At 34.4% G+C, this 17,754-nt stretch overlaps 1 protein-coding gene across 1 annotated transcript in view; it reads left to right on the top strand.

The window, feature by feature from the left end:
- The first annotated feature begins 6,503 nt into the window (after positions 1 to 6,503).
- sxc (O-linked N-acetylglucosamine (GlcNAc) transferase sxc) overlaps positions 6,504 to 17,754 on the top strand; it is a 67,037-nt gene continuing 55,786 nt past the window's right edge. The window contains exons 1-3 of the mRNA XM_088241202.1: positions 6,504 to 6,822; positions 6,927 to 7,137; positions 12,029 to 12,212. Of these exons, the coding sequence (XP_088097328.1) occupies positions 6,792 to 6,822; positions 6,927 to 7,137; positions 12,029 to 12,212 (426 nt within the window). The 5' untranslated portion in view covers positions 6,504 to 6,791. The remainder of the gene's footprint in view (positions 6,823 to 6,926; positions 7,138 to 12,028; positions 12,213 to 17,754) is intronic.

The following is a 17,754-nucleotide window of genomic DNA, read 5'->3' on the forward strand; positions in this document are numbered from 1 at the left end:
AAATTATATTCAATATATGTATGGGGAAAGAAAAAACATTATTGACTTCTCAGGTCGCTTAATATTATGCATTTTGTTTTGTGATCGGGTACTGTCTCACTGGTAACAAACCAAACAAACAGTCACACCGTTTCTCCGAAGGAGTAGGCAGAGATGATATAACGCCATATCACTCTGTCTTTACCTCGCTTCCTCTACTTTCATACATCATAAAGGCACGCACGCCGATTATTCGACTTTTGACATGTCCACCTTCATATATTTGTTGGATTTGGTTCATGTCTTTCTCGGTCTTCCTCGTTTTGTATCCATCAACATAAATTGTTTTGCTGATTTTTAAGAAAATTTAACTCAAATCTAAATCAATATTCATTCATCAATTACTTTTTGAAACTCCCTTGAGGTACTACATTACGAAAATGGTGCTAAATACGTTACCCATAATAATAATAATAATAGATAGATATATATATAATTTTATAATACTTTCTTATTTATATAATTATAATTATTATTTTATGTATAGTGAGGAATAAACTAATTACAATAGGGATGGAGAATACCTTAAATAAGGGAATATGGAAGTCTAGGCATTTACAGGGCTTATGACCTGTCATTTTCTGGTTTAATCTCAATGACTCCCGAGGGGGTGAAATCTAGTATTTTGTCTACAAACATCTGGACAAACTCAAATATAATGAGCAAACTTCCGCCGTCATCACCAAAGTACATTCGAAACGATCCAAATTTTTACCGGACACGGAGCTATGAGAAGTTACCTATATAGGTTTTAAATTAAGAAATGATGACTATTGTCCATGCGATGATATTTCTTCACAGAGTATCGAACATCTGTTATTTCAGTGCCCATTTTTCAGTTTACAACGCCATAATCTTGAAGCAGAATACAGGAAAGATGGAATATCCTTAACAGATATCCACACTGTAGTAAACAGTAGTTATCACGCGCCATTGTTCTTGAACTTTGCAACAACGGTGATTGGACTCATAAAGGTAATAAACCAAAATGAGTGATCAAACATCCCATTTCCAAGACAGACAAAAACTATTTTTTCCGAGTACCTTAGCCTTGTATATGACACGTAAGGCTACAAAATACAGGGGTCCAAATATATATTTTAAAAATATATATATATATAATGAGGAAGTTCAGCGGTTTTTATTTTTTTTTTATTTGTTAATAGACTGTTAAACTAAGTCAAAATGTTTTTTTAAATTTTAGGTTTCGTATTATAAGTGCTGTGATTTTTAAGGTTTTGTATATTTAAAATTACTTCGCGTGAGACGTCTCAAGTTCTCTTCCCTCTCTTCTTGATGAGATCTGCTGTTTGTTCAGATTCTTTACCATAAGCCGGAAATCTATCAAAACTCTCCTATCATTGGTTGACTCGGAAAAACTAGTGACGTCATGCAAAGTATTTTGTTTTTATTAAAGTCATTTTTATTATTTTTTCATACATGTTCAAGAAACTTCGCCGTACAATTTAATGTTCTAATTTTTACCACGGGTAAAAATATATTTTTTTTATCTAATTTGTCGTAGAACTGAACTTCTTGATTGAATAATGTATACATTATTTAAACTTACTGATTGAAAGTGTGAATTTTATGATGCAAGTAGGTATAAAATACCTCGAAGTAATAATACTCTAGAGAAGCCCTTAAGCTCAATTGCATAGAACCAGAGCGTTCCAAATGCTTGGTTTGATCTTTAGTAAACAAACGTGTAATGGACGGTTTCGGTAAGTACTTACGGCCCGTTGTATTGCTGTAATCTGTAGCTAAGTTCGTGGTCAGTAATCATAGAATCGTTTTTTTTTTCCGTATGGGCGACTCTATTAGGTTATTACTTACTCTAAGTAAAATACAAACATTGTTATCTTGTGTCAGAGTGGTGTCTTCAGAAACAAACCTTGGCTGAGTCCTAACTCCTAACCTTCCGTGAGGTTAGAATGTAGGGGAAGGTGGTCTGAGACTAGTAGAACAGCATAGCAGAATTTTAACGACATTTAAACTTTTTGACTTGTTTTGGTATTCATTTAGCTTACCGGCGGTGGCGTCAAATAACGAAAAGGCAATAAGCTCGAAATCAGCGAATGAACGCTAATACTGGAAAATACCAGAAGAAATTATAAAAAATATATCTTTTGCGTTATTTGTGTAAAACAGCACTATCAGATGGGCCTGCATTTCTCGCATTTTTAAAGAATAATTATATTGGTACCGATGAAGTCCGAGTAAATTGGCTTGAAATCGCTTTTTATTTAAATGAAAATTTTTGTTCACGTCACTACGGCTTAACTGTTAAAAATCTTGATTTTATAAAAAAAATATAAATCATGAGGCCGAGAAAAATTTGGCACGAAAGTAGCACGGTTAATGTAATGTTAACAACGTTTTAAATTTTGATTCTAAACTTCACGTCATGTCGCTACGGCTCACCGCGTACCTGTGACAGACAAACATAAAAACGAACACATGTATTTTTTCTGTACTTTCAATTTTGAAATACGAATGACGTGTTGTCGGATAAATTAAAATTTCAAGTCTGTTTAAATTTATTCTTCGTATCTTCACATTATCAAACATTTTGATAGATTTTTAAGTATTTATGTATGTAATGTAAGAAGAAACTAGAAATGGATTATGTCAAGATAGGTGCATGTGGTATTCCATCCCCTCTTCCTACCCCTTATACGAGAGGTGACAGGGCAGCTACTACAGCGGCTCCCTTTGCAAATATTGCTGGACACGCAAGCATCGCACACTGCATCGTAAGGGAAGTTATAAACTTTTTTGAATAGGCACGTACTCATAGAAGGTAAAAAGTGTATCAACTCTTTTAGTAAAAGCCGTTCACTTTTTGTGTAGTCTCTAGCTTTCCGGTGCGCTATACTCCGTCAAGATTACGCTAAAGCTTGCCTATTTATTCACCTTCACATTCAAAACTTGCCTAGTGTTGCCAGCCCTGCCGATTTTGTACAACTCTTTTGAAAGGTTAAACAAAAACAAACAAGTTAACAAACAACTAACATAACATCGTGGCGTTTCTCCGTAGGAGTAGGCAGACGTCACACCACTCTGTCTTCCTCTACATTCATACATCTTCCGATTGTTATTATTATTCCGATTTGAGATGCCCATCCCCAAGTATTGAATAAATTTGATCATCTCATGTGTTTCTCGGTCTATCTCATTTTCTGCCTCCATCAACATTAACATACAAATATATTTCACAAATATGTTAAGGCATATTTGTGGTCTTAGAAAATATGACCACATTTCTGATTATGGTAGGCAACTTAAATTGTTCAAAATTAGACAGCGGAAAGACTATCACCCCTCTCAATTCTGTTCACTATAGTACATGTCGGTCTCGTGGTGTACTGGTTAGGTTAGGTTAGGTTAGCCTGTGCCTACCATGCAAGAGGTCTCGGGTTCGATTCCTGACATGGTTGACATGAAATATTTATTTGAAAAGGTGTTTACACTAGAATATTTCATAGTCCCTAGACTGGCACCTGAAGCCTTAGACTGGTCATATTTTTCTAATGTAGCAAAAATGATCAAGATACGTTGCGATTGATGTACCAATGCAGTGCCTTGTGCACCATTTGGTGAGGAAAGGGAATGTTGATTATGACGAACTTCATAGTTCTGACACTCCTATATTTGTCCGTGAAAATTTTCAACGCCTATCAGTTCATGGTTTACCTCTTCGTTATAATTCTCAAAGCACCCTCTTAATACCCATCCACAATTATTTATCTTTCTTCTCTAACTCATATATTGTCCATGCGGCTCGACTATGGAATCATTTATTTATTTTATTTATTATTTTATTTTATTTTTGCACCACAACAGGCCAGGAGGCACAATTACAGTGGTGAATTACATCACAGAACACCCAGGCTTGAGAAAAATCACATTCTAATTTTTGTGTTCTCACCGGGAATCAAACCCGGAACCTTCCATGCGTGAGTCAAGCATCTTTACCACTACACAGCGGCCTCCGTGGTGTAGTGGTCAAGACGCTTGACTCACGCACGGGAGGTTCCGGGTTCGATTCCCGGTGAGAACACAAAAATTAAAATGTGATTTTTCTCAAGCCTGGGTGCTCTGTGATGTAATTCACCACTGTAATTAGGCCTCCTGGCCTGTTGTGGTGCAAAAAAAATGTTTTTAAAAAAATGTACGCCACGGAGGCCGCCATATCATCTCCTCCCACTATCAAAGATATTACTACAATATCTCTATTTAAATCACGTCTGAAGAAACATCTTCTTTCTCTTCCTTAACTTCTCCTCCTTTCCTCTCTCCTCTTTATTCCTTTTTCCCATTGCATAATAGTGATTTAGTGATTTAAGATCATTTAAATTCAAATATTATTATGTCTATCAGTGTGTATCTGTGTTAAGCCTTAAATTTTATTTTCGATTGAATATATTTCGTAACTTGAATTGTATCAATAAAACTTTTATTTTATTGGTTGGTTGGAAAAAATTGCCATTTGTCAATAAGCCCACCAATGTCCAATTTACATCATATACAAAAAGCTAAATAAATTTTTTAAATCTAGTGAATATTATTTCAGTCATTTTTTTTTAAAGGATGAACATAGACAAAAAAAATCTCGAAAATATTTTGAAATTTTCGCCATATATTTGCCGGCCGACATTCACCATGCAGGTCCACAGCTATACTTTAAAGGCATTAGTTTTAAAAATATATCGCTAGGGCTGTCAGCGTCTGCTGTCAAAATGTCACGTCACGTTGGAGGTCGAACTCGGTCACGTAAGTATTATATAAAAAATTAAAACATTCATTATTTAAGTCATGTGCGATATAATAAGTGTAGTTTACGTATGCATTTAAATGATTAACTAGTTGTTTTTTATTATAATTTGTGATTGCATCAATTATGAACGAAAGCATTTACACCAGCACGAGCGTGCGGGCTGGGACGTACCTCTGACATTTTAATATTTATAGAGCAATGACATATTTTGATGTTTTCTACGTGTTTTTCTAGTTTTTTTTATGAATTCCGTTTATAAAATTATTTTAATGCCTTCTATTTCGTCTGGGAGGAGGCAAAGTTGGAAAGAGGCTAACTTTACGGATTCGGAGCGTCCTGCAGTTATTTTTTCTGGAATCAAATTGCATGTACGTTCTCCATTGGAGTATTTCAATGATTATTTCGATAAAGAAATATTCCAAAAGGCCGTGGACTTCTCCGGCCTAATTTATTGACAAAAGGAATTCCATTGAATACGTCGGTACCCGAGTTAAAAAAAACTTAAAGAAATATGCAAAACATACATTTGCCTTTCACGTAATAAGCACTGCATTAAAATGTTTTACATAAAAAAAACTTTTTTCTGTGTTTTTCTTACTTTTATATTTTAAAATAAAATGTTTGATATTTTACACTAAACACTCGGTTTCAATTCAAATATTTTTAAGACTTTAAGATACGTAAGATTACTTTTATTTGTATGAACACAGGATGACCAGCACGATCGTGAGGGTGGGTTTCTTCTGAAATGGATTTTCCGGATTTTTCAAATATTTTTTTATCTCAGTTATGTCTAACTATCATATAAAAGAAAAAAATCTTAACAAAATTCAAAGTTAAACATTTGGTCTAGAGGGGATATACAAACAATATTTGTACATGCATATACGAAAACATATTAGTACAAAAGTTGATAAAAAATGCAAGAGTAGATCGTTGGTATACTGATAAAACCCTCTAAATGTCAAAATTTGAGGAAACAAGCTAAAAACGCTGTTATATTTCATTTTTTGAGCTATATCGACTGATAAAACCTTCTCAATCATTTTGGATTTTGTTTTAAAGTTAGAATGTATAAAAACCCAATAATAGTTTTTTAATTTTTTGAAAATGTTTTAAGGTGAAAACCTTTAATTCCGTTTACAAGATATTTTTTTTTAAATCTCATTCCTTGAAACAATTTAAAAAGCTAAAATGGTTTTAAAAGCATGTATCATGTCCAAAAAATATCTTGATTTTAAGACTTTTGTTAGGTCAGACATTCAAACTTATTTTTCTCAGTATAGGCAATAATGCATTCAGAGGGTTTTATCAGTATACCGACGCAATATCGAATTCATGAAATCCGCAATCGATTCTTAAACATTACAATAAACAGTCGTAAAACAAATCTAAAATGATAATGATCACTATCCGATGACGTAGAATAATTTTATTTATTTGTATCATACTATTTGTAGATTTATACAATGCTTTAATTTTTGTGTCTCGACTTTTCCGAAATAGAAAAGGGACTCTGTGAAAAAATGCATTTTCAACCGAAAGACTAAATGGTTTTACGATAAATTAACAATGAACCGATTTTTCCCTAAATCAATCTAAATTTTAGCCTCTGGCTACCGATTTTCACGTAGCGGACGTTGGCAACACTGTTTAGCGCTAGCCGCCACCAATGAGCGCCGCCACTCACGATACGATCTGCTCGCGATTGCGTCTGTGGCGTCTGCGGACGACGTAGGAATTAGGAATTGGGAATCTTTGGTTAAAGATAGCTACTCAAAATACGACGGGTGGCCCGGACGTCCGTGTCAATTCGTGTTCTGATTTCGGCTCTTTTGGTCGGCACTACGCGAGTGGAGAGATCCAAATATGACTCTCGCCTGATTAAATCCAATCCCGCAGATTGCGATAGGTTTATATAATGTGTACGAAAGTTTGGGTTTAATCTTAAACGAGCAATAAGATCGCGGAGATGGCGGAAACGGCTCCCCTGTCTGCAATAAGTGAGTGCGATGTTTTAACGCTGGCTGCGCTGTGAATATAAATAAATACTAGTGTTTCTAAATGTATGAGGGATTCTTAGTGAATATTTGCCGATTGGTTTCAGACCTTCTAGAACTGGCTCACCATGAATACCAGAATGGCGAATATGAGTCTGCCGAGATACACTGCATGCAGCTATGGCGCCAAGATGCCACCAATACCGGAGTTCTGCTTTTGTTATCTTCCATTCACTTCCAATGCCGTCGCCTGGACCGGTCCGCACACTTCTCGACCCTGGCTATCAAGCAGAATCCTCTCCTAGCCGAAGCTTACAGGTATGTCGTCAGCGGCTCGCACACGTGCAGCTTGCATCACGTCATGTGCCGTGCCAGGTGCCAACATTCTCCCTGCACCAACTGTCATCCGATGCATAAGATCCGCCGGCAAAATGGCGTCGCATTCTGACCTTGCGAACATTGTCGCCGTAATACAAGGCCTTCACCGCAGAACCTTAAATATTTTATCACAACGAAAAATAAGCCCATAATACGTACAATTCTCAAATCGCCGCTTCTAAAATATTCTAATAATGTTCATGATTGCAAATCTTATAAAATTCGTCTTTGATTTATAGGTTAAGTGCAGTTATTCAAGGGGTATGTAGTATTATTATGACATCGTTTCTCAAACTGGGAGACTAATCTGTCAAAAATAAAACGAATTATTTTATTAAAAAAATAAAATGCTTTGTGCATTACTGAAAGTTTAGGAGAGCATTGGCAGAACTCATATTCAATTATTTAAAAATAATGATTAAGTAAAAACTTAGTCAACGCCACTATAAAATCATATAGACTGGTTTAAGCCATTTTATGTTGCGTTTTTCTGGGTCGTTGTGCTAAGTGTCATTTACATGTTAGAAGAACTCAATATGCATCAGGGGCCTAGCCAGGGGTGTCCCAAGGCAGGCTTTGGCTGCCGTGGAAGATTTTGAGCCTATCCTTACCGCTATCCAGAACTTGTTCTCTAGCAAAATATTCTTGCCAAATATTATTATTATAAACATTCGTCCTAATTAAAGGTGAAAATCTAACAAATTTACGAGATGAAGTTAATTAATGTCATAGAAATTACATAAAGTCGGTTGCTTAAGTAAATAAATTTTTGTCCATTAATTAATATACAAGCATTTAGCGGTATATATATATGATAATAAAGTACATGACATACATGGTTTATTATGCAGTCTTTTTGATTATATATTTCTTAAAGATAAATTAAATTTGCGGAATGCTTTAAATACCAGCCAATGCTAAGTATTTATCTCCAGAGATACAAAATTATTTGATTGATGTAATATCAGAAATGGTCTCTCAAAGCATCTTTAATGATGATCATGTTTACAATTATGGCTTGGACACTTATACAATTTTAAGCCTGTCTTATAATGGAAACAGCCGTTATGAATAGAGGGGATGTGCAAGCGTTATTTTAAAACTGCCTGAACAGAATTATACCTTACGTGATTGTTGCTATCACTGATTGCACCTGAAACTTGTGAAGGCTGTAAACTAAATATCATCAAAAATTAAACAATGTGTATCGTTTTTCTTTCTCTTCTATAGTTTAAAGTAACATATTTAAATACATGAATTTATGCAAGTTATTATCTATATTTATTTCTTGAGGATAGCTAGGTTGACCCAAAAACAGTAGTTTGTAATGAAATAATGACTTGCTCTCAAACTAAACAAAAGTAACAGATAATAATCTAGATTCACAAATTGAATATAATTTATGTAATGTGACTATGTATTTAGTTTCTTTAAAATCACTCAAATTAATTTAATATACGGACTGGTTTCAGGACATGACTGTTCCTTTGTCAAGACTTAAAAATAAACTTGCCCAACCCTTGTACGAGGAACCATCATTATCTGTAACTGGTCAATTTATTTTAGTGATTTTACACCAAGTAAATACTTAGTTTAACACAAAGTAAGTGTTTTAAGTATTAATTTTATTTTAACAGAACTTGTTTATTTCTCGTGTTTTAATTTGATAATGAGAATAATAAAATAAAACTTTAATTTTATAATTTCTAATTTAACTTAATAAATACCAAATAAACTCAACTCTGGAGGCCCCTTTGGTGTTATGGCTTAAGGCCTTTGCCTCACGCTCGGGAGGACCAGGTACGATTCCTGGTGAGATCACAATTATTATTACGGATAACTTATACGGCCTTGGTGTTCTGTGCTGAAATTTGCCTCTTTGATTCGACCTCTTTGCTTTCAATATTTCTTGCATTTGCTTAAGTACGAAAGTATATTTTTCCAAGAAATTTGTTTTACAAAAAGGAGGTTATGAAAAATGCACCATAACACCCAGACCAATTAAGAAAAAATCTTTCTTGGATTTTTTTCTCGCAACTGTCGGGAATTGAACCCTTAAAGATTGATTTCTTTACGGACATTGTCCATTTATACAATTCATTGGGTATTTATATTACAATATGAGAATAGTTAAAAACATTAAAAAATAATAAAAAAGCACTGAGAAACATAAGGGATATCAAGACAAGATATGGACTATTTATTTAGTGCTCGTTTAAATCGTTGTAAACTCAAACCAAAAAAGTCCAGAAGCTGTCATGAGTTAACAATACGACAAAGGCGGGTCATTGGAGAATTAAGGTCATAGTTTGTTCTATGCTGATGGATGAACAGTACTTCATTGTTTCTCAACCTACGAGTCGGAATATGGAATTTTACCTGTCCCAGTAATGATGGCACATCGATTAAACCATTTAGTATGCCGAACATATATATGGAGTCAATATTATTTCTACGTTTTTGTAGACTAGAAATATTTAACATTGACTCTATATCAGTATATAAATAGTTATCACCCTCTAGTCCAAGCATCCACATTACTTTTTGAAGCAAGCGATGTTAGACTGATTCAATAAAATTTATGCGATTTACTCAGAATGGCGAACAGACCACAGAGGCATATTCTAGAAGAGGGCGAACAGTTGAGCAATAAAAAGTTTTAATGGTGCGGACATTAGTAAAATCCGAGGATATTCTGTTAATGAAGCCAAGTAATTTCAGTGATTTGTTTACTATATTATCTATCTGCTCGCTGTAAGTCAGTTTATAGTCCAGAATAACTCCTTAATCTCTGATGGACTAAACTACATCAATTTTAGAGATTGACAAATACATCGATATATGGGGGTTCTGGGGCTTATGACCTGTGTTGGCTAGTTTAAGTGATCACTTTCCCAAAAGTTCTTCGATCTAGAGTATGTCAATGACGCAGTTATAATTTACAACTCAGAGGTCTTGAAGTCACTAAGCTAAGAAGCGACTACAGTCAGGCTAACATTTAACATTCTGCCTATGTTTAAACATCTATATTCCTTCAATTCTTCCATAACTTAATTCCCATTCCTTCTTAACTTCACAAAAATCGACAGATGGAAGAATTGAAGAAATATAGATATAATAATGGTGAATGTTACACAGTGTGTAAAGTAGCTATTTAAACCAGCCAATAACAGGTCATAAGCCCTGTAAACGCCTAGCTTCCATATTCCCTTCTATAACATATTCTTCTTCTCTGTTTTAGTATATTAATATTAAGAACTCTCAAGGGAGTTGAATCCAGTTCTTGTCAACAAACATTTAAACAATCTAAAATATTGTGGAAATAATATTAACTGTTAATAGCCGCCCTGCCCTGGCTTGGTGATAGGTATACAATGTGCCAAGCCTTGAACTTTTGTCCCATTGATAATTCTAATTATTCCTTGTTACTGCTCAAACATGCATTCATGAGATTCTCTCATATTGTACATTGTTAAAGATTGGTTAATAGATTATTATGAACTTAGTAACATTGTTTATTATTTGCCTATTATTTACAAGTTCTTGAATATAAGTAATTACTTAGCTTTTAATAAAATATCATTTCAATATGCAAGTATGAAGTTTAAATCACATAAAAGTATAATTAAAGAAAAATTAGTTGTACATAATGCTCAGTAATTAAAAAAAAACTTTCACCCTGTCTCTCTTTAGCTCACTATTTGGAGATTCCTTGCAATCAGAATTTTTGTAATATGTATCCGTGATACAGTTTTTCTGCACACTCAATGACGACAACATGTGACATGCATCACCTCAAGTGGCAGTAATCAAATTTAAAAGGACAGTCATAATTTGTATCCAGCCTAAACATTTTAGCTGATCGTTGGGTCAGACGAGATGAATGAAAATATATACCGTGTGGCGATTGCTTGTTCACCCAAAATTTAATACTACTGTTCTATAGTAATATGGCTAGCCAATATGTATTACAGCTAAAATAACTATCTGGCTGTGATATTCATAGGTGTATTATACTGATTAAACCCGCTTCGACTCATATGTAGAAAACTCCTCCAGAATGGATTTTGTTACTCAATTATTTTACTTTTTACTTGTACGCAGTACCCTCCTTAGAGTAAAATCTATTTAAATTCTTTAAACTAAATAAATAAACTGTAAAGTTAAAACATATTTCCCTTAAAGGGTCTAAATTTACAACAGCCCATGCGCTCAGTTCGCCAGTAGGACATGTTCTAATCTAGATTCCATTTGTGAATGTATATTTTTATTATTAAAATTCATTTGTTATTTTTCATAAAATGTATATGTTATAACCATCAGTGTGCTCTGTAGCTACAAGACATGCTGTAATCTAGCTCCTTTATGTTATTAAAATTTAATATAATTGGTAATGGGCAACTAAAATTCCAACTTCCTATGCGCTTTGTAGCTGCAGGACGTGCTGGGGTGTTTATAGTACAGCGCTCCCGAGATCAGTTTCATAAAAATGGAGCTATAAAAATTATCCATAATAGATAAAGGATAGTTATCATTTTTATTTCATAAAAGAGGATTTTTAGATTTCATTCATTTTTAATATAAAATGGATTTCAGTTTTAGATTATTCTAAGTACATAATAAGGTTGTTCTTATAATGTTCTTTTTTTTATAGATTGAGTTTTTCTATTAACACATCTCGGTGGAACTGCATTTTATCATAATATTCCACGTTAAAGTGGAATTAAACTCAATACCTATTTTTATTATTAAAATATATTACTTGTTTAACTTTTAACAGATTGACTTGGAATTAATGGATAATAATAATAAAAATGTTCTTTTTTTTTAGCAATCTTGGAAATGTATATAAAGAGCGTGGTCAGTTACAAGAGGCTCTAGAGAATTATCGACACGCTGTCCGTCTAAAACCAGATTTCATAGATGGATATATCAACCTGGCTGCTGCACTTGTAGCTGCTGGGGACATGGAACAAGCTGTCCAAGCCTATGTCACCGCATTACAATATAACCCGGTTAGTACAACACCCCTTTTCCTTCATACTTGTAGGCTCACTGTAAGTTGTGAGATCTTCCATCGCAAAGATGGTGATCACACAGCGACATCAGATACATGTTCAGCAATAACCTCCATCTTAATAAATTATAATTCTGAATGAAACAATATCATAATTCCGTGTTGGCTAGTTGGAGCTTAACGGTGCCCACAATCGCCTCTATGCTACTCTTTCGGCCACTAACTCACATGTGTCACTGTATTTCTGACACGAACTGCCGACAAACTCTCGGCTGTGAAAGTCCAGGATGCCGAAAACCTATCGTCTTGTAAATTAAGCAAACATAGTCAAACTTTTCAACGTGTTCCTGCAGTAGTAACACAGCTAACCGTATCTCCCCCTATTCTCAAAACTCAGTATTTTGCTGTTCTTAACTTTATTAAGGTGCCGTGATTCGCATCCGTAGAGCGGAATAGGTAAAATACAGGCGTAAAAAAGAGGACATTTAGTTTTTACTGAGTGTATATTAAACAATAGTGTGCAATCTGACTGCATTTGTAAACATCTCATTGATACATTAGGCATAATTGTATATTTTTTCAAAATAGAGAAATAAATAATAATAAGCACCATAACATAGAAATTATTGTTTGTAAACTAACTTAACCAGCCACATTAAAGTAAAATAAATATGCCATCAGATTTTTTAATGGTTTTCTAGCTCTAGTAAAATGCCATGTACATTGGTTTTAGTTGAATTGAAATATTTTGTGAAATTAGGCCTCCTGAATATTAAAATTAAGGACAAGTGTCCAATAATTTGAAATACGCAAAAAATTCAAACAGGTTTTTCATAAGAGCAATTTTTATTTTTTTATTTTTACTTGCAGTTTTATTCATTATTTGAGTAAATCATATTTAACTATTCAACAGTAAATTTATTCGCTCGAGTTTATCCACACAGCGAACTATTAACTTTGACAAGTAAATCCCGGCGAATTATAAAGTTTTATTTTGTGCTTTTAAATCGTAAAAGTAATGGCGGATCATAGTAGTTATTAAATGCTGAGACAGTATGTGCAAATGTTTGTAAGCATGCATGAGAAAATAAGATAAGTTTTGTTAAATAATTGTGATAAATATACATATGAGGGTCGTCCACAAAGTGCTGCAACCTTACAAAGGCTCCTTAGGCCGCGGGAATTTTTCCGTCCCAAAGTTGGCAGACCTGACGTGTAGGGGGGGATCCTAGTGGTAATTTTGTTTAGTCGCAGTATTTTTTACAATGGAGAGAATGTCGCGCGCTCCCGCTACCGGAGCATCGTCAAAATCGCGTGAAGAAAGGAGAAGATTTTCTTGACTCTATCGTGATAGGGGATGAAACTTGGGTGTGTCACTACACCTCAGAACTCAGAATCTAAAAGTCAATCACTTCAGTGGCGTGATTCATTTTCTCTATCCACCAAGAAGTTCAAAACCACCCATTCAGCCGGAAAAGTTATGGCGTCAGTTTTCTGGGACCGTAAGAGGGTTTTTTTTGGTTTATTTTATGCCTGAAGGGACTGCCATTATGCAGAGGCTTACTGCAATGTCCTAAAAAAACTCAAAGGAGCCATACAGAACTGCAGAAAGAGAATGCTGACTGTTATACAAGAGCTGTTGACATAATTTGGATGGAATATTGTCTCCCACCCCTCCTATTCACCTGACTTAGCGCCTTCGGACTATCACCTTTAATCGGGAGGTCGAAAAAGCACTTGAAACAACTGGCGGCGGATTTCTACGACACTGGCATACAAAAACTGGTGCACCGACTACAGAAATATCTCGATCTCGGCTGTGAATCCTACATAAATGTCGTAACCTTACTTTGTGCAGGACCCTTGTAACAACATACTTTGTATGATCCACCAAATATTCTGAGCACAAACCATTGTTATCTTAATTTGAACCTTGACCTAAACAGTAAGGTTTATCTACAGGTTACAATATTTAACTCCTACATACATTATTATGTGTGTTGTCCATATGTTTATTGAAATGTATGTTTCTGCAATAATTTTTATTTGTAGTATTGTTTAATAATATGCAGGCCTCCACTTTCTATCACAATTCGTATCCCAACTCAACACAGGGCTCATGGCCTCATAGTTATTAAGATACATTATAATTTTGTTTGCAATGTGTTTTGATATTTCTTTGTGTTATATTGTTAGGTTCAATGCAGTTTTATCAAATATATATATGTATTTCCTGTAAAGGTAAATACGAAGACAACTCGTGTATGTAATCCAATGTAAACCATAAATACAATTTATATGCAATCTTGCCTATGCTCATCATTAGTTTTCTGCCATAATTAGCTAGAAGCACAGTTCTCTTACATCACGGATATTTCTAATTAATTTATATAAATGTGATACTTATCATCGGTATTCAGAGCCTCTCATTAGCCTCTGTTTCTCTTCGTTAAACCTAAATAAATAAATTAATATCGTAATAATTTATCTCACTAGTTTCCTTTTTAACTCTCAACTTGGGGTGAATTCCAGTACTTTCTACAAACATTTGGACACATTAAAAATATTATTGCACAAAACTTGGTCTAAGAAGTAATATGAAAATAAAAGTGTTTTCAAGCGTTGCCTAGTAGATAAAATTATTGGCATGAATCTTACCCGCAGCAGGGTGATTCTGAACACTTTTGCGGGGATAGAAAAAGCGTTTCTAGAACATAATTAGTACATAAATTACGTGCTGGCAACGCGTTCTCTACCTCTATAAATTTAGCAAAAGGTTTTTTCATGTTTCATTTAAAAATATTATCACTTTTGACATCAAATATTGAAGAAATTGCCTATGAATATTCCATTTTTTCAGATTTTTATTCTCTCATTTTTTGCATGTGTATTAACTACACAGAACTGGAATGCGCAATTTTTAAAAATACAATAAAGGATTTCAATCATATCAGTTTGTAGAAAATTTATTAATATTGAATCATTTGAACTTTTGTGCCAATTGCTTTAGCAAACCAGAAATCGATTTTTTCCATAAATGGACTACGTATTTATTCATAGAATTTGAAATTGGCCTTCAGTTCAGAAATGCAATACTCGCAATAGGTTTCCTACGCTACTGCAACTACATTATAAATACCTAAGTAAATAGGATTTAGAACTCCCAACTGGCAAAACAAAAAAAACCTAGCCGTTTCGCTGAAGGGGTAGGCAGAGAGGATAGAATGTCATATCGCGCTGTCTTTGCACACAAATTATGCCATGTTTTTCTTGGTATTCCTTGATTTCTGCATGCATCAACATTCGCAATGTAAATATTTTTACCCGTTCTTTTCCTGTTCATTTGCTCTGGTTGTCCAAACCAATGCAAAACTCGTTTCTTAGTTTTATCGCTAGTACTTATCTCAGCTTTACAAAATGAATGGTTCACAACATTTCTGCATGTAAAGTACATACATTTTGTGACACATTCATTTAGAGATGGCATTTTGGCAGCATTCAGCGTACTTTCATCCTTGTTTTTCCAATTCTAAACTTCGCTCCCATACATTAGTGTCGGCACTAGAACTGCATTGTAAACAGTTAATTTCACCCCTAATAGCAAACATTTCTTTACCAAATTTGATTTTGTTCACCTTGTTCCTGCTGCTTACCCTCCTTTGAATATCTTTTCATATTAGGGCGTCCCTTATGTGGGGATTTTTTTTCCCAATATATTCGTAGGATTAGGTTGTTGAGGGTTGGCGTTCCTACCCCCACTTAGATATTGACAGAGAAGACACGAGGTTGATGTTTGATGTTTATTTATTACATGGCGAATATTTCGGGCGAGTGTTACGGCGATAAGTAGTTGAAGTAACTGCACTTGAACTAAATTCTGGAGGTCAGTGAACTGGACTGACTGCCGTTAATTGGTCGACTGACTTTGACTGCGTTCTGTGGTCTCTTTATAGACGACGTTCCTTTGTAGTTCGTCATGGTAGGGACAATGTGAATGTACTGCAGAAAGATGATACCAGTTTGATGTGCAATACTGTTTGAGTAGCATTATAATGTTGTATTGGATTGCATAGAAAATTATGATATAGCTTTCTTCAGTCATCACACTATTTCGGGTGAAACGTTTTACGAAATTCTTTTCAAACTACTGTGACTTACATATATTTAAAATAATCTCTTTTCGATGGCATTAACCAGCAGTCTTGACCAACCATAAGTTAACAGACTGTAGCTAATACAGTCGACTCCTCACACAAACGATCCTTAATAAAAACTATTTATTTACAAAATATTTGCTTGAGTTTTTATGTATTTTTTTTCTGCCTCTGAATTCTGAATTTTACACAGTGTGTAAAGTGGTCACTTAAACCAGCCAATGACAGGTCATAAACCCTCTCAATGCCTAGACTTCTATATTTCCTTCTCAAAATGTTTCCCTCTCTGTTACAACAAATTTAGATAGTGGTGTTAATTAATTATGATTTGTATAACATTTTTCTTAACATAATTTGATTGAAAATGAATGGCACACTAAGCACTGTAATTGCTAATAAAAATATGTCAATCGAAGCTTTACTGCCAGTGCACAACACAGGTTTAGTCCCGACACTTATGGATGTGATACATGGAACTGATAGAGGAAGGATGAAAGCACAGTGAACACTGTCAAAATACAATCTACGAACGTGTGGGAAATCAATGTATGACATGGTTAGGAATGATGGAATCAGGCGAAAGTGCAAATTCGATACAGGTATAATTGATAAGATTAAGAAAGGCTCACTAAGACGATTTGGTCATGTAGAACGAATGGATGATGAAAGAATAGTAAAACACATATTATATGGCGAGAATAAATGGTAATGTAGGGTGAGGATGGCCAAGAAAGATGTCGCATGATCAGATAGACCAAAATTTCAAGTCTGTTCATGTCAAAAGCAGACACAACCGGCGGGAATTTATGACAAGATGTATGAATCTGAAGGAGCTAGAAATGTATCTCAGGGTAGATGTATATGGTGATCCTCAAGGGAAGTGGCGTGATGGTAAATATGGTATTTGTAGCAATTCGACAGAATATTTATAACTAGTATCGACTCGATGGAGAATACTCAATATACATATTTATGGCAATATTTTGAGTTATCCAAATGTTTGTAGACAAATACTGGATTTTACACCCTAAGGATTAAGATACAAATGTTACAACAGAAATGGAGAATATTTTAAAGATCGAAATGTAGAAGTCTATGCATTTACTGGGATTATGACCCGTCATTGGCTGATTTATGTAGGCCAAGTGGTTTGTCTACAAACCTTTGGACAAACTCAAAACATTGTTAAACCAACTGGTCCGAGAAATACAGAAAATGAAGACTTTGCCTAGTAGGTGAAGTAATTCAGTCAGATGAATCTCACCCACATCAATAGGTTTCAGCTCTTTACCTTTACAAAAACAAAAGTATTGAAGAAATATGGATGTTCAAAAAATAGGCAAAATGCTGAATGTTACACAGTGTGTAAAGTGGCCACTTAAACTA

This window comes from Micrasema longulum, unplaced genomic scaffold, assembly GCF_059751315.1.
Source record: "Micrasema longulum isolate JH-2025_06_02 unplaced genomic scaffold, ASM5975131v1 h1tg000127l, whole genome shotgun sequence".
Taxonomy (NCBI): Eukaryota; Metazoa; Arthropoda; class Insecta; order Trichoptera; family Brachycentridae; genus Micrasema; species Micrasema longulum.